The 18660-nt window shown below is 44.5% G+C and overlaps 1 protein-coding gene across 1 annotated transcript in view; it reads left to right on the top strand.

The window, feature by feature from the left end:
• Positions 1-11763: 11763 nt before the first annotated feature.
• Positions 11764-18660, top strand: part of zeb1b (zinc finger E-box binding homeobox 1b) — a 52992-nt gene continuing 46095 nt past the window's right edge. The window contains exon 1 of the mRNA XM_080050284.1: positions 11764-11859. Within this exon, the coding sequence (XP_079906410.1) occupies positions 11802-11859 (58 nt within the window). The 5' untranslated portion in view covers positions 11764-11801. The remainder of the gene's footprint in view (positions 11860-18660) is intronic.

Raw genomic sequence — 18660 nt, 5'->3', positions numbered from 1 at the left:
CTGCAAAAACCCAAAAGTCCTCAGGCGACTCACGGATGACACGTCATGAATTACAGGTCAGTATGAGTTATAGCCAGATCAGGCTACAAAAGCATTAAGGGCTGACACTGTAATATAACATAATAACACAATTACAGCTTTGGGGGAAAAAAAGGGTTAAGCAAACAATCGTAGGGAAAGAATTAAGTCATTTTTGCATGCCAAAACAACCAGTTCCTCCAAGGACACAGGGAATACTGGCAAAATACAAAAAAATATAAAACAACGGAGTTAAGTCCTCCTTTTCCTTTCCAAGCTGATTTCTTATTCTTTAAAGGCAAGGTCCTCTGAGTGAGCATTCCTTGTTGCGTATTCCCTCTGTGAATAACAAGTCATTTACCTTGCTCATTACGGGAGACGTTGAGGTGTTTTGATGTTTGGAGATGAAAATGCTTTGAGATGAAATATTCATTTTTTTTAGTTGGCTTAATTATGTATGTGTCCACTGTCATGTTGGAAACGACTGCTCCGGTGAGGGATGTTTCAAGCGTACCTTTTTTGCCATTGGCGCAGAATACATTACCTCCTTATTACGGGGATTGCACGGCGTATATACGCTCATATGCAACCTTATGGAAATATTAAATGAAGAGGCGTCACACCTCAGTGGACACACTGAATAAGCATGAGCGTCTCCTGTTCATGACTCAGAAGGTGAAGGCTGGGCTGATTCTCGTCCTTTTGACTCGTTTACTGCGTCATCCTTTGTTTTAGCCAAGGAATCGTCCCTTGTCATATAGACAAAGGACATACACTACCTGGACTCTTTGTTCTTTTTTCAAAATAACCTTATTCCAACCGTGATATAATGAGCCAGTGCTCTGGATTATGAGCAGATGGTAGAAGAGGTGCCTTAGGTGTAATTTGCCTGACATCATGAAAGTCACATCCCTTTGTGTATGCTTTTATGGTCATGTAAGGAGTATTACATCTTTCAAAGGGGCCTTGTCAAAGGGAACAATTTACGAAATACTAAAAATGAGAGTGGATTAGAACATCCATGCCACACTCACATGTCTATAAGAAGCCTGTAGGTTTACAGAATATGTAGTTACAGCTAGCAGGTAGTAGCATAATTTAGCAGAAAAAAAGGGCAAACACAAGCAGAGCAGATGCATGATGTGTGGTCCGGCGATAGTACGGAGGACGCTCATGTTGTGCTTGTTTTCGCTTTTTACTACAACGCAAACCATAGCAAATGGATGAAATCCAAACCAGGAAATGAGACGCTCGCTAAGCAGAGATTTGAACATTGCGGGTGAAAAGCTGCCAGCAGGCAACTCCACCAACCAGACATTTTCAGCACTGCAGCCCCATCACCTCAAAGGTTCCTGAACCCCCCCCGAGCAGGGTCTTTTTCTGGGGAAAGAAAGGTTCCAGGACCTACAGTTTAGAGCCTATAGTTCCTGTGGTGGAAACACGCATAGTTCCTGCAAAGGTTCCTTGTTCCAGGAACTAGTCCCTGTGGTGGAAACGCGGCTTATGCCAGTGGTGTTGATCCTTCCATATTACTTTTTGCAAATAAATGAATATGAATGAACATATTTTCAAGAAATGCTTAAGCCCACTATTATACTATAGAGCTCACACATTAACACAGTGTTGAATCTGTTAAAAGATCAAAGGAACATTTTGTGGTTTTTACTCGTGATCACATGCTGGGCTATTTCTTGGCCTTGCACTTTGACTTTCTGTATTCTAGTCTCTGCTGGTTGTCTCATAGCAATACTCCAGGTAAAGCCTATAGTCACTGCTCCAGAAATAGTCCTCCCATTAGGAAGGAAGTTACAAATTAAAATGTCATTTTTTCTGGCTGTGTTAAGTGTGTAGTGTGTCCTAGCGTTCCTAGCATGTGTATGTCTATTTGTTTGATGAGGTTTTAATAAGCCTAGACCTCCTCTCCCTTCTGAACCAAGGCCGTCTGGTTCTTTCCAATGTTGTAAAACATGAAAATGAAACACAACACAATTCAATCTCACTTTCAGTATTACGTCCAGATGTCATATTGTTTCTAGGACTTTTTTGGAGCACGCTTGCTTGGCTAACTTGATGAGGTAAATACTCAAGAGGTGATCGAGGGTTGAACCGTCATGTTCAAATACACATGTACAAATCTGCATGAGCGTCTATTACACCTGAGACATTACATCATACTTAGTGATGTGTTGATGCAAGTAAGTTCTGTCCTTCAACAACTTTATAAACATCTGTCTATATCTTCTTGATAGTTTTCCAAGGCTTCATGCCACTACATAATACTGTCCTTTCAAATACAGCCAGGAAAACGCTTTAAAGGAATTGAGTGTTTAAACCAAATCTTGCAATGCATCACTGATCATTTCCATAATAAAACTGCGAGAATCTTTCCACCTCAGATTACTTAAAACGTGCCCACCGAGCTTCCCCCCTTTTCTGAACACTTACCTTACAGACAAACTAAATGAGGACTATCTCTGTACATCTTTACTTCCAAAAGCCTTACTGGCTGTTATGTTATTATTGCAGTCATTTCCTGTGCTGGAATTTCATTTTGGGGCTCCCCTTTCGCTCCTAAAAAACCTTACTAGCGGCCCGTCACCCTTTCAGCACCTCTCGCCGGCTCTTGTAAAGGTGTGGGTGGCCACGGTTAGAGCCCTGAAGTGGCCGCACGGACACTGAGCTGTGAAATTACATTAAGCCGCCAGCCTAAGGCCCATGGCAAGCCTCCCTTAATGAAAACTGTTTCACCGTGCAAGGGGCTGCTCGGAGCACCGGAGACAATCTGTTTGACAACCGGGGCTTAATATGGAGAGGTTGAGTAAAGGGACACCATAGTAATTGGCTGGCATTTTTGGATGTTCATTTATAGTGCTCTGCCGCTATTCATGATGTACAAGGGGGAGAAATGCTCTGATGTTCTTGCGAGTGTGTGTGTGTGTGTGTGTGTGGGAAAGGAGTAGGTGTGTGGCATTCTTATTCACCCAGTGAAAACAGCAGTGGCCTATCTCAGATTGAAACATAAGCATACACATACACAAACCTAAACCACCCACACACTATTCACTCACAGAGCCGCGCCATTGTACCTATTTAACCACGCAGTCTCAGATGTGTTTCCCTTGTAATGGAAATGTGATGTATACACCCAAACACAACTGGTATGTATAGGGGAATGCAACTTATTAACGTGCAATAAAAGGTCACACAGGAAAAGAGTTGCATCATATTTCGTAAAGGCTGCCACGGGAATTCTTTTTGTGAAGTGAAGGAGGAAGTACACAGGAAAAAAACATTTCTGCCATTAGAATACAAATCATGAAATGCTCAATCATCTCAAGTGGTTTGCCCCGTGCTTCGAGACAACGGGCCAATTTAATCTCTGAAATGTATGCCTACACTCCACTACAATGGCATCCTATGTGTGGTGCTCGCAACACTGAACAAATGCACACAAAGCCGTAATAATCTTCTGGTTTTTCTTCTTTTATTTTTTAACACTCTCTCAAATGAGTGTATGTGATATGAAAACGGTGCCTTGAGTTATCAGCCAATTCTTCAGTACTCCTCAGTTTCGACTTAGCTTTCTTGCTTCTTTATCTAAATGTTTTGGTTGAGTCCCGCGGCTCTCATCGACCTTGGAAGCTGAACAATGTTAGCAATAAGCTGATGAACATGGTGGAGCATTTAACAGATGAAGAAACTGACATTTTCCTCATGAGTTGGTAGAAACCAAAAAAAAAACAGAGCCCAATGTGTTGATTTCTTTGAACAGTTTCACAGTGAGGCCATTGTGCAACGTCTTCAGCACAAAGCATGAAATTCCCTTCCCCTCCACCTCCGAGACAGATATCTCAAAACCCGCGCACAGAAAACAGAAAACTGTCTGTGAGATAGGAGCGGAAAAGAACGATAAACAAAAGAACACATGTGTCTCTGCTGCGTCACCTGATAATAATGTCATCTCGTCACTGCGGAGCCTCTCGGTTCACACGTATCGTTTCACCACACACCGGTTTCAGACTAGCGAGAGAAGATGCCTCCAAAAATAACACCTCGATAGACTAGAGTTTGACGTCTTTGCACAGGGCTGTTGTTCCAGCCGCAAGGACAAATGAACAGTAAAATGCAACAGGCGCTCCAATAAATACAGTATAAATTTACACTGGGCTTTTCCAGAAGATGGCTGTCTCCCTTTTGACAGTCACACGAGGAGGGGGAGAAGACGGGGGCAAGCTGAGGCGCTGGAGGTTTGCGCGCGCGTTTAGGGCCTATTCATGTGTGTGTGTGTGTGTGTGTGTGTGTGTGTGTGTGTGTGTGTGTGTGTATGTGCACGCATGTGTCAGGATAACTTCACACACACACCCGCCTCAGCCAAAACAAGTATATATCTTGGCCTTCCGCGGAGACAGGCAGCGTTACGTTCACCCTCGGGTCAGGAGCTCTCAGCCCCGTGGCCACCCACCCCTGTGGAATCATGAGAATGAGTGTGTGTGTGTGTGTGTGTGTGTGTGCGTGTGTGTGTGTTGTGTGCGTGTGTGTGTGTGTGTGTGCGCGTGTGTGTGTGTGCGCGTGTGTGTGTGTGCGTGTGTGTGTGTGGGGGGGGGTGTTTGTTTGTCTAACTTTTAAGTGTCAAAGGGGGGCTTCTCCCCTCTCACAGGCCACTCCTCCCACAGAGCTATTATCTCATGATTCGACTCATTAAATGAATAAAGGAAGGGAACAAGGAATTTAAGGACTTCTTTTGTTCCCTACAGTGTTTCCTTAGATTTCACGATGTGAAACGCTAACTTTACTAATCAAAGCAGTGTATTTGCCATGGGAGTGCTGACAAAATGAGCCCTGATGATGTCATCAAGCCAATCACATCCTGTTGCATCGCCTTCAAAGGGAACTTCCATTTAGTATTGCACCTCCATGAAGATAGGGGACTCCCAAGAGACGATTTTTGATCAAAATCAAAGCAGCATTTACTGCTATTAGCCTACGCCCTATTAATCAACAACCAGAAATCCTACACTTCCAATTATGCCTTTAGATAGCATCTTTAATTAGACCCTGCTAGTTTGGTAAAAGTATCCTCAACTTAAGTAAAAGTATAGCAACACCGCCGTGGAAACGTTAGAAGTAAAAGTCTTACATTAAAAATTAATTTGGATAGAATCATTGAGTAAGTCAAAGCAAATAGGCTATTATTGGCTAAATGTAGTGATCACTAAAAGTACCAAACCTGAACATGCCCATGCGACTGTTAATAGCATTATCATACATTACAATCATTGCAATACAACATATTAATGTGTGAGCGGCATTTCCTGATGTAAGGTAATTTAAGGCAATTTTGTTTCTGGAATTTTTTTTATTTTTACGTAGTTGAATCTTCTGCTATGCATCATCATATTGTAAGCTAATTCATAGATTTCCACCTGTATTTTATTGGAGCATATAAATGATCATGATGTGGAAATATTTAAGTCAAGTACAAGAACTGTTGCTTAAAATTATACTATATAATTGTACTTAATTATTCTGCCAACGCATGTTTGCAGTGATTAATGCAAGATTTATTTTAGGAAAAATTAACCGAAGCTTGATAACAGCAAAAGGGGATATTTTTTGTCCAGACTTAAAGTGAGGGTGACTCCCTTCAGACATTATTAAACACTAGTCTCCTGCTGGCGAAAAGTAAACTGAAGTGCCTAAAATTGGCGGAGTGTCCCTTTAATAGAGAAGCATTAGAAAACTTTGGAATATCTGACTGTAGTGTTTTGGTTTCTATCCTAGTCACCTTTCCCACCAAGTCAGATGTTGGGGGTGTGGCTCACTCCAATAAGTGTCTCAGCTACTTCCTGTCTTGAGTAAAAAATCCACAGTAGAAGAAGACGGAAGCCAGTGGAGAATACTCCGGAGGACAAAGTGAGAGATTGACATCTAGTCCTCAAAACATTGCATTGTGTGGCTTGCAGAGTCTGACAGCATGCCATTCAGCTAACTGTTGAATACCTCCGCTGAGATTTGTTTCGGGAGTTTCCCCAAGGGAGCCGACTTGACCCCGACAGAGGGACATGAGAACATTCTCAGGCGCTCGCGACCAGAGCCTTTTATTTGCTGTGAGACAGACTGTTAAAGGCAGCAGCAGGATATGCTAATCAAAGAGTTAGGCTTGCCCCTTTAAACTACGCTCCTTCTCACAGCTCTTTTTAGTGCAGCGTGGAGCTTCACAGCTGATGCTGAAACTGATATTTTTCTCTTCTCCACCGTATCGGTTTGCAGTGTACCACCTGAGCACTTTTTAAAGTAGTGTGTGTTTGTGTGTGTGTCTCTTTGCGCTAGATAACTGCTTCCACTGCAGCTGAGCAGAGTGCCGTGGCTGGGAGAGTGTTGTGTGGGGGGTTGCTGGTCTGTGGAGAAGGGGAGGAGGAGGAGGAGCGAGGGACCTCACATTTAGCCGCCGTCTCTTGGGAGAGATTAAGCAGTTTAGTCTTTTGCTGTGTCTCTCTCTGTCACTGCCTGCCTGCTGACTGTCCTCGGTGTGTTTGGAGCAGGGCAGGGTGTACCTTCTCTGTCATCCTCCTCTCACACTTTCTGTTCCTCTCCTCTACTCTCATTTCCTCTCTTACCCCTTCTTCACTTCATTTCTTTATTTCTATCCCTCCTGCCTGACACTCTAAGCTATTTCAAGGTTTTCTATCTTTTCATCCATACATCTCTTGTCGGGCTGTCACCACCATACTGTGTATAAGGTCTATGCTGAACTGGATTACAGGACCTTACCAAACTCGCTCAACAATCTGCTTCAAGTTCCGCATGTTAAAGGTGGAGTCAGTGATTCTGGACAACGCTTGTTGTCAAAATCACTTTTCGTCCAAATCGGTGAATATCTCCTCACGATCCGCTACCTGTCCGCACTGTGTGTGCGCTGAAAAGTCTATAAACTGCCAGTTTACAGAGCCTAGATTGTGTCCATACACTGGATTTTAAACTGCCAGTTTACAGAGCCTAGATTGTGTCCATACACTGGATTTTTCCGGCGTACACACAGGCAGATAGTGAGGAGATATTCACTGATTTTGACGAAAAATAATTTTGACAACAAGCGTTCTCCAAAATCCCTGACTCCACCTTCAACTATGAGTTTGGTAAATGTGCTTTTAGTTTTTGTTCACCAAAAGCATGGAACCACCTACGCCTGTTTCATTTAGGATTGACACTCCTGGACATTTCAAGACAATTGTGTCAAAGCATTTCACGTCAGTGTGCAATTGTTTTCATTGAGTACTGTTTTTTGTTTTATTTTTATTTTGTATATGTATGCGTTTGTTTCCAATATCTCGGCATCATTTAAAATGAGGGAGACCTCAACGTTTTTCCAAGATTTTAAATAAAGGTTTCATATCAAATGAAATCAATAGTCCCTCTGCACTGTTTCTATTTGACAACCTATGGCCTCCTCCTCTTGTTTTCTATCCCGCCCCTTCGACCCCCTAGACATCCAGCTGATTCTCTCAGGCAACAGCCCAGATGGCACGGAGCTAGTTGAGGCTGGATGTACTCCTCCCGCCCCTCTCTGTCCCCCTCTGTCCCCCTCTCACCCATAGGCTGCCTGGGCTCGGGCCGTCCCACCGAGCTGATCCCCCCTGGTCCTGTGTGGAGCATCCATGGAGCTCAACCACTACTCCCATTAATCTCCTAAACGATCCCGGACCAAAGAGGATCAATACTCATTTTCAGGGAGCAGCATGATCCCTTAATGTAGTGGAGGATGGCTGCTTATCCCTCACTCTCTCTCCACCCTCCCACCCCCCTTGCTCGCCTCAGTTTCAACTCCCCATTGGAAGAGCAGGAGTCAGCCTTTGATCGTATTTCATGACCCACTTTAGTTAAGACAATTTAGGTTTTGGTGCTGATGTCATTACTCGGGTGAGTAGTACCTGTATGTAATTCTTAGGAGAAAAGGGTCTTCATGATAAAAAAAATTAAAAACACCTCTTTCTTTATTAGCTGAGAGAGGTGGCTGTTTTTATGAAAGGTCACCTATTATTCAAAATGCACTTTCTCATGTTTTTTTCCACATTAATATGGGTCCCTGTGACTACAGACTCCCGAAGTATGAGATAATATAACCCTGATCTTTGCTTTTCCACCTCCACCTTTCTGAAAACCTGTGTTCAAAAACCCCAGTTAGATTTCTCCCCCCCATTACCAACCTAACTTAGCACTACCTCAACCTGTGATAAGCAAAACCCGAGATACCCCTGAATCTATTTGGCAGTTGGATTAAGGGCCAATCAGAGCAGACTGGACTATTTGGAAGGTGGCGCTTAAAGGAACAGCCTCTAAAACGGAGCATTTGGGACAGAGGATGAAATGAGGAGATTAATCAATGGCACTGAGAAATATAAAACATTTATGGACAAAACACCATAAAAACAATTTCTTGTAGAAACCCAAGTTACAATTTTTAACCTGAAAATGAGCATAATTTGTGACCTTTAAATTACACTAATGTCTTGTAATTGACTTCTCTGACCCTGCATTCATCCACATCATCAGCAAATCTATGTGTTTCTTATTTGATGGTGTATGAATTTGCTCCGATGCAAATCACACAGCGGTTTGCCAGACAAAACAGGCTTAATCACCCTGTTTAACTCCAGCTCCTCAGAAACACATCAGAGATGACCTCAGGCTATTTCCTATTAATGGTGGTCGCAGAATTGTTATTCTTTGTTTTTCCGCAGACGCTGAAGAATGACTTCACGCTAATAGCGGCACGATCCAAGGAAAATGGGAAAAAGATCTGACTTTCCATTGGATAACAAGCACCCTATTTTTCCAGGACTCGGGGTGCAGGGGAACACACCGCTAGTACAACTGCACAGTTAGCCTAGCGTCTCATCATTGATCTTTGCTGATGCTGACTGTTTCTGGGGCTTTTTTTCATCAGAGGGAAGGCACACAGAGGGAGTCGGGGGCAGCCCCACCCCCCCCCCCCCCCCCCTCACCGTGTCCCCCCCTCGGGCAAGCCTGTCTATTGGTGGAAGAGGCCACCTGGAGCAAGTTGGGAGGTGTTGTTTATGCTAAAGCTATTACTCTCTGTCTGGGCAGGCTGCCCCGAGAGCTGGACTGCTCGGCTGCTACTGAATTATTCAACCAGGAGATCTGCCATCCTATGTATACAAGCTGTCACGTGTAGCTGAATGATAAGCTGATTGTCTGGCAACCAGGACTTTCCTTGCCTAAATACTTGATTTATATCAAGGTTATGTGATGGTGACATGATATGGTTACATAATAAAATGTTGGAACTGCAATCCGAATAAATCCTGAAGAAAGACAGAAGTCAAAGTGGTGACTCCTGCTCGCTCCTTAAATCACTTTGTGATTACAAAATGTCACAGCCTTGTTAAACAGTCTGTCCTTGCCAACTCAGGACACCCAACCTGAGGCAAATCTAGGCTACAAACACACAGTCTTTCTCCCACAATGGGCTGACTGATGATGACAACACCTCACATGCCAGAGGTCCAGGCACCAGAAACCTTATAGTCATCCGCTTCAGGAATAGCAACAGCCTCGCAGCAACTGCTCCTCCTCTGACCTATAATGGCTCATCATGTGACCTCCATTCTGTGCCGACAGATCGAAAAACTGTCACAGTTTCCAGGATAATTCCCCTCCAAACATGTGATCCAGGATTTTTTTTGTTTTCTAGACACACAATGCCTACAGTGATAAGTGCTGTGTGTGTGTGTGTGTGTGTGTGTGTGTGTGTGTGTGTGTGTGTGTGTGTGTGCATGCGGAGGTTTGTCCGCATCTTCTTCATCAGTGAGCGAGCTAGGCTCAGGAGAACAGCAGGGTCTTTCTTTAGGTGGAGGATTGAATCAGGGATGACAGTCTCATGACCTCTTCCTCTCTCTCTAACACACTAACGCTCTGTCTGCTGCCTCCATATACTACTGTCCTGCACAGACACACAAGCATACACACACATACTACACACTGGCACACACACACACATACTACACACAATCATGTCACGTCAACAACCAGTCGGCAGGTCAGCATTGGATAGAAAGACGTCATATTTATACTCCTAAACTATATTTATATTTATACTTGACTACTGCAACTCCCTCCTTCCCAAAATACCCTCCATAAACTCCAACTGGTTCAACACTCAGCAGCAAGGATCAGAACTCCGTCCTCTCACCACATCACCTCTGTCCTGCACCAGCTCCATTGGCTCCCGGTTCATTTCCGTATTCAATTTTAAAATCCTCCTCTACACCTTCAAAGCCATCCATAACCTTGCACCCACATAACTAACAGACCTCATTCACAATTGCCACTCCCTCCCGTGCACTCCGCTCACTGTCCCCTCTGCCCGTCTCAAGACGATGGGGAGCAGAGCCTTCAGCCGCTCTGCTCCCCTGCTCTGGAATGCACTAACCCCCGACATCCGCAACACCGACTCCATATCACAGTTCAAATCTAAACTCAAAACTCACCTTTTTAAATTTGCATACCCCTTCTTGATCTTCCCTTCCCATTTCAACATATCACCCTTATACATCGCCCACTTTATTTGAACTGTTTTTAATTCAATTGTTTCTTACCTGCTTTGATTGTACTGTATATTTAATCTGATTGTACGGTGTCCTTGAGAGCCGTGAAAGGCGCCTTTAAATAAAATGTATTATTATTATTATTAGTATTATTATTATATTTGAAGGTGCTTTTCATATCATATCACTTCCAGGGATTATGTCACATAAACCCTCATCTTCATCTTGACCTAATTACTTATTAATGTGTCTGTAATAGAAATATAACTATGACTAGAAAATTCCTTTAACAATGTTCAGTGTACCTATACCTTTGTGAGTATCCTAATACTAGTGATATTAAGGTTGGCTGAATCTTTGGACTGTTTAAATGTCTTTTAAAAACCCACCTTAGCTTTCTTGTAGAGGGCTACGCCCCTTTGTGCTTTGTTTTTGTATTGTAATTCATGTTTATTTTGACCTGTTCACATGTAGTTGCACAAGTATGCGTGAAGCACTTTGTAACTGTTTTTTTTAAAGTGCTATTAAGTTTTAATTACTTACTTACTCACTAACTTATATAACAAATAGCCTATGCTGATATTTACTCTGCTATAAACACACCCATCATCACTGAATTGAAGAAGCAGAGGCTAAATAGGCTAATAATAATAATAAAAATAATAATAAAAAGAAGAGGTAGGTATTACAAATTGCCAATTACAGTTGGGATATAATATTACTTTTCAAGGGTTGGAAAAAGCCTTGGAAAAAACGAAAAATAAAAACTGCATTGAGTTCAGGTAAAAAAAAAATGTTTACAGGTATAGTAGGTAAGCATACTTCTGTGATGTTATAAACAATGCAAACTAACTCAATCCCCAAATTCACTATCATACACCTTTAACTTCCTGCTATCAACAGGCAGAGAGAAAAAGCTGTAGCCTATTTCACAGGTTAAATACATGACACATTAGTACACTGGGCAGGTACGGTGTTGTGTGGCGTACATGCAGTCATCCCTCTCACTTCCAGTTCTACATACTTACTGTGAATGCTTCTTCTGGCAGCGTGGGTCGGGGAGGTAGGGAAGGTGATGTCGTAAAGCCGAGTGTCGTAAACCAGGTGCGGAGAAGGGGAGGTGTAGGGGAGGAGGGAGAGAGGTGGAGGAGGAGGAGGGGGAGAGGGGGTGAGAGAGGAGGTGACTCTCCGGCAGCATTTAGACACAACGAAAGGATCATGGCGGATGGCCCCAGGTGTAAGCGCAGAAAGCAGGCGAACCCGAGGAGGAACAACGGTGAGTTAAACTACTTCCGACGCGGTGCTTTTCATTAGGGGGAACGGTCCGGAGCCTGGTCCGTCTCCCGGTAATTTCACCGAAAAGTTTGGGAGCCCAAAAGTGTGTTTTTTTAGTAACTGAAAGTGCTGGGAAGTAGCAAGTGAGCGCTGTATTACAGCCCTATGTGGTGTACCGTTATACCTGGGTCGCGTCTCTCCCTCCGCCTAGCGGTCCGCTATCAGAAACCGTTATACGCACCTCACCCATGTAATAATGAGTGCAGCCGCTTTTGTCACCACTTTACACATCTTTATTCATTTTAACACACTTAGACCCTTTGTTTGAACTCTGTGTTCATTGATTTAGTTTCATTCTGTCGAGTTTTGGAGCCCACCACTAAACTCGGACCTGCCTCTGTGTGGGGAACTAGGCTACCTGATTGTTATTGCGGACCTCGACGGACTAGTTTTCTTTCACAATTTGGGTTTAGAAAAACCTCACATATCCTATGGTTGTGCTTTTGACAAAACGTCGTTTGTGTTTGTGAAATAGGGGGGATAGCAACTGTTTGGTTTGTTCTTGCTTTCTTTCGCTCACTCACTCGGAGCAGGTAGCGACAGGACACTGTTGCTGCACTACACGGGTTGACCAAATGCATTTTGCCTCATTCAGTCAAGACTGCCATTAGCTTTAAATAGGCTACCTGTTCTTATAAGTATTATCGACGACTACACTAACGTGTTTTAAGGCAGGAAAATAAGAAAATCACGTTGTTGTGTGTTGAAGCACGCTTTGAGCTCTTCTATTTTTTCTTCAACCTTTTTTACTCATTCAAATGTTTCACTTGTGTAGCCTATAGATCGTGCGCATTCACATTTAACGTGTTATGGTTTTTGTCTGGTAGCAAAGTAACGACAGAAAGATCAGTTGGTTGAAACATGGATGGGGGTAACGGAGGTTCCGGGGAACGAGGGATAGCTCACGCGCTGTTTGTGTGAGCAGGGCGAGCGCAGCCCATATAAGGGCAGCGGATCCTCTCCAGTCGCGCGCTGGGAATCCTGATTCTCGTCTGCGACTGTGGAGGCGAGCGAACCTTTAAACCCCGCTCCGTTTTTTCTCGTTTATTCTGCTATTGCTTATCCTATTTTAATACAGCGATAGGCCTACATTAATATTACAAGTAGACACGTGAGCTGCTTGCGTTTCGGTATGCGAATCTTAACGGCTTTTCAGCCAACTTAATGTGGTGCGAGTATTGATAGGGTTACAATGTAGCCTATTGGGCTCGCGTAAAGGATACTTTTTTACGTATTTTCTCTACCGTTAGTATTACAAACGTATGCTATATGTTTAGACGAATGCTAAGGACTTTTTGAGTTGTTAGTGTCTGTTCTTCCTATTACATAGACTATTTACATTTATGCTACGTCGAAGGCTGCTGTGAATCAGTCCATAGCGACAATTAAGCACACTCTTTGCTATTTATATAATGATTGTATTGTGAAAGCAAGCCTTTTTGTTGTCAAAGTTGTTGTTGTGGTGGTTATTGTTGTTGTTTCGGGTCTGGCAGCATGTGTTGTCATGTTCATGTGTCGTGCCGCGCAGTGTAGTCTGAAGGAATTGGTGGTGATTCAGGTCATTCAGAGTTATTTTGTTAAAAAAAAAGCAGTCCCTTCTAGCCTACGCCTGATCAGAGGTGAGATGAGCGAGCTTTGCCACCTTCTGTCGCGCTAAAAACGGTTGTTCGTGGGAGGAGAGGCGACGGTGTTTTATTGCGCTCATGGGTTTGCTGTCGGGTGGATTTTCTACGGATGCCTGATGAGTTGATGTGAAAAGCGGCGTAGCCTATATCTGCTTGTGCTGCCTGTCGATGATTTTTTTTCGATGTGTTATTATGGGACGTGTGCATGCATTCATTTGGTCTCTAGAGCGTGCAGTGTGTGCGCAGATAAATGTGTGTGCAAGGTGCGGACACACCTCAGATAAGGGTCCTGCGGTCCAGGTGTGAGTTGGAGATCTCTCCGCCTTTCTAGAGGAAGGGAGTCTCGCTTACTCCACAGGCACTACCTGTCATTTGTAGTTTTATTTCACTTTAGCTCTAAACAGGGCTTTTTATTAAACGGTTTCTCAATAGCAAAACAGCCCCTATTGATATTTAAAGTCACATCCTTAACCAAACAGATGTGTTCTCTTTCACTTTGCCTCATTTGCATTGGCTTCAAAGGGGCCACCATGGGCTGCCTTTAAGCCCCTCACTTCCTATACTACCTTCTGACAACTGGTGATCTGTCATGCAAATCAACATCTGTGCCTTTTCCAATGGAATTCCAAGTAAGGTTATAGGATGAAGTCTTGATTTGCCTTTTGCACGCGGTCATAGTCTAAAACAACTTGCTTATGGGCTTGCTATAGCAACTCTGCTTTGTAATGGTCAATTTAAAAAAACAAAAAAATAATGGTTGCTGGGGCTCTTATCATTAGGCTCAAGTTGTTCCCAGGTTGTTGGTCAGTGGCTGTGCTCTAGCAAAGGGGCAGCTGAGATCAAGGTGAGCTCCATTCCGCGCTGTAAACAGAGAGGTGTTAACAGCCCGCAGGACGACAGGTGTTTGCAATCGGCGGGCTGTAGGTCTAACTCCAGACTCCTTTTGTCGCTTCTCCCCTACTCAGGTCCCCTCAGGAATAGCAGCCGTTCCCCTTGCAACGGTAATTTAACACAGCAATTTGGGAATAGAGGAATGCGCCCGGTGTTAACATTCTTTGCAGAAAATAAACAGGGCTGTGCTGCTGCAGGGACCGCTCTGTGCCCGTCCTGTGCGCAGGGAGACGGGACAAAACATTGTGTCACATGCATAGTCTACATGCAGCAAGGCTTTCTATTTATTTGACAATATCACAAGGGGTAATTGTTTTCATCCCCTGATCGCTCTCTTTCTCTCTGCTCATTCTGCATCTGTCCCTCTCACTTTCTGAGGCCTGCTCACATGCACACACACAACACACACACACACACACACACACACACACACACACTAGCGCGTGCACACTTGCACCTTTGATGAATCATCCATCAAATAGGGGAAAATGAGGTTGTGGGCCTGGCCACTTGGCAACATCTCATGTAATGTCAGTTGAAGAGCATGTTTATTGGCCCGGTAAAACTATACTTAAACTATACTTAGTGTCCTGGACTCGCTCCCTCGCTGTCTAGAGCCCCATGGAGGACAACCACATGCTGTAAGTTTGTGCGAGGACAATAAAAGAAGGAAAAAAACAATGGTTTGGCCTATAAGTAGAGTTTGTCTGTTGGAACAAAGCACCGTGTCAGGCTGTTGGCTCCGTAGCTCCATCCATATGCCACTTGTGTGTGTTTTGAAAGACATCTGTTTACTTTGAAACACCCCCCCCCCCCCCCCGCCCCCCCTCCTGTTGTGTGAAGAGTTTAGCAGAGGAGGACATTTTTCATTTATCTCTCACACTGCCTTTCACCAACTTCCTCAGCAGCAGCAGCTTCATTTGAAAGTGCCAAGTAAGAAGAAAATCCACCACCAACACCCCCCCCCCCCCCCCACCCCCCTCCACCCACTCAATCCCCGCCTCCGCTCTTTCTCTGTCTCTTGCCCTCTCCCACTCCTCCTTCCTTTCCCCAGAGCTGGTCCTTTCTTTTCGGGGGGTTGAGACACAGTAGCCAGGGGGTGCTGTTGATTGCCCCCTGACCTAGGCACCCATGCGTGCTTAGAGTATGACTTCACTTTCCCCCCTCCCGGTGCCATTGTGAGGCGTCCAGCATGTCCAATTGTGTTTGTGTTTAAGTCTGTTGAATGAAAGGGGGATGAGGGGAGGAGGAGGAGGAGAGGGTGGGTGTTGGAGCTGCAGCTTTTCCTCCGCTCCCTCTGTCCATTCCCTCTCTGACCTCTTAAACTGTGGGCTCCATGTTTCCCATAGAGTGAAGGGGGGGGGGAGAGAGAGAGAGAGAGGGGCTGTTGAGAAATGGCAGGAGAATTTTTACAACAGGTGACAACTGGGGTGATTGGTGCTGGCAGATAAATAGCACGACACACATGACAGCTATCTCCCAGACGAGACACTGCAGGTGAACAGGCTAACATGTTCAGACGTATAGATATCATCATGAAACTTTACCAGTCGATAGCTTACATCAAAACAATTGTTATCTTTTTGAAATGTTTGAATAAATATGCAAACATGGCAATATCGAACGAGTTATTCGTATACATTTGCATATCTTTAAAAACGTACAGCTGGATGTTGGATAAAGTTAACATCGTTATTTCACGTGTACAGACTTTTCTCATTTTATAAACAAACAAATACTATATATAGGCCTTAACAATGCATTTTCAGCATGTTTTTAAGAAGAAAATCATAAATCAGGTCAATTAACAACATATGAGCAAATCCTTCTGAAATAACATTCAGAATAGTGCTTAGAACGATTATGTGGAAAGTCTAGTTGTTGCTTTACAGTAAGAGTACGTATTTGATAGGTAGATATCAAAATGGAAAGTTTTTGTTTTAAATGAAGCATCTGGGTAATAGCTTTATTTTCTCTAGCTTGATCCCTTAAGGTGTCTATCATGGTGGGAAAAGGCCTGTCCTCATCTGACCATTCAGCAGAATTAAAATGCTGTGATGTATGAGCACACACTCCCACCTCAGTGAAGGCAGCTTAATGATTAGCTGCTCCTGTGGAGGCTGAGAGCATTAGCCTATAAAAAGGTGCTCTCCCTCCGTAAAGAAGCGCTTCTAAACCCAGAGTCACTTTCAGTAACCCCCTTAACTGCGCTCCGATGTGCTTTATTGGGGTTTGTGTGACTGAATGCTTAAATGAACCATTGTGTGTTCAGGCTTTAGTGAGAAAGCCTGAGGAGAAAGAGCCTAGTTACCTTTGCAGTTTGCCTGCTCTACCTCATACACTTTCAGTGGCAGAAGAAAAGGCCCTTTCAGCGGGCCCGGCATGGGGAGGGAGAGCCCTTTTCACACTGGGCTTGTGGGAAACTTCTCCTCCATACTGTGCATGCCATTTGCATATGAGCCATTCTTTTCCCAAAGGTCCCCGCGAGGGAGGAATCCGTGGAACGTTTGCAGAATTCATCAAATCCCTCTCTCACGCAGCCCTGGCTCTGGCCCTCCAGGGCCTTGCTCTGCAGCACTCTGCTTGACATTTTTGTCTTCGCAAATGTAACTTTCATTTGTGTCCCGCTTTGCTCGCCTTAACTTCACCGTCGACGCATCCCTGTGGTATTTCTGTCCCGTGTATTTTAAAGTGGGCTTTAAAATGTGCTACGCAGTGTGCTGTTTGTCACGTCGGGATGAAGGCTTCCTTTGGCCAAATCCCCTAGCATGGGCCAGGAGGGCTCCATCTGCATGACAGGACAATGTGACGGGGGCCACACGCCTCGGAGGCACCCCAACTGACAATGACACAGACATCCCCACATCCACAACACTGTCTGAAAGAAGACAAATATTAGTAGCTTGTAGCAACGCGTCAGCTCACTGAACTGAACAGCCCCGTCCCCCCGTCTCCCCCAGAGGAGCTGCATGGCCTGTGCCTCATCAGCAAGAACCTTTTTAAATGTTGGTCCTGTAGTAACCACAGCTGCTGCCTTAATGACACACACCATGTGCAACAGAATGATACACACATGCTTGTTTTTGTTTAGTGAGATGTGTTGGTCTGCTACAGCCTAAACACTGACACTGAAACAAGTTAGTGGTGTAGGCAAGTATTTGTTGCAGTGTAGTGTAGGGAGGGGAACACCAGTTACTGTATCATGGGGGCTAAGTATGCAGAAAAGCCTTCTCTCTGCCCTCATTTTCCTCTCCTGACTCCAAAGCTGTGAGTCACCAGGCAGACAGGTGTGTTAACAAGATGACCTCAAGCTGCAAAACTCTACAACTTTTAATTTATTTTCTTTCATCCTAACTGTCCCTCGTTCCTTCTTGTTCCCTCCCTCCCTCCTTTCTCGGCCCCTCCCTTCGAGTATGGGGGTGAGAGATAATATTCTGTAGCAGTGCTTATACTTGAGGGAGAGATTACCTCTAAATTGCCGTCCTGGCGAAGGTAAATACAGTGTACGGTGTGCTGAGCGCGGCCTGTTGATGTGTGTTTTTAATCATGTATTTGGTGGCTGCTTGCAGAGTCCCTTTGGGTGTGTGTGTTTGTGACCCCTCCTCACCACCAGCACCTCCTTCTTCTTCTCCCCCTTCCCGCCCATCCATCCCCTCCCCTCCGTGTGGCCCTCAGTGGAGCGGTTAATGAAAAAGACTGGACGCACACAATAGGCAGAAGGTGGGCCCGGCGAGGGGCTCGCACACCAGCTTGTGTTTATGGCAAACACTCATCAGGGTAAAGCTCTGCTGTGGCCACCGCTCTGTCAGTTAGTGTGTCTCTGTCTCCTTTTCTCTCTTGTCTTTTTTGACATACACGTCCTGTCCCTTTGAAATACGTGTGACCTTATTACGGTCCCACAGTGTCTCTGTCTGCAGGGATGAACTGAGATGACATCAGATGAGGAGTAATCCGCTGCCATGTTACTGTGCTTTGAACACAGTGGAGTGGCTGGCTCTTTGCCAGCATGTTATGATGACCATATTGATTTTCCTCTCCGTAGCACACATAACTGATAATGGCCCTCCTGAGGGAGCACACATTCATATTCACATTCTCATTCTAGTTGCACAGCTCGGCCTGTGACGTGACTCACAAGTCCAGTGCCTGTGTATTGAGCTACGGAAGCTAGGCCAGCCCTGGGACTACTCCAACAAAAAAAAAACCTTAGTCACCCTGTTATAGTG

The sequence above is a fragment of the Ammodytes marinus genome (genome assembly GCF_949987685.1).
Source record: "Ammodytes marinus genome assembly, chromosome: 21".
Classification (NCBI taxonomy): domain Eukaryota; kingdom Metazoa; phylum Chordata; class Actinopteri; order Uranoscopiformes; family Ammodytidae; genus Ammodytes; species Ammodytes marinus.
This window is presented reverse-complemented; position numbering and strand designations above follow the sequence as displayed.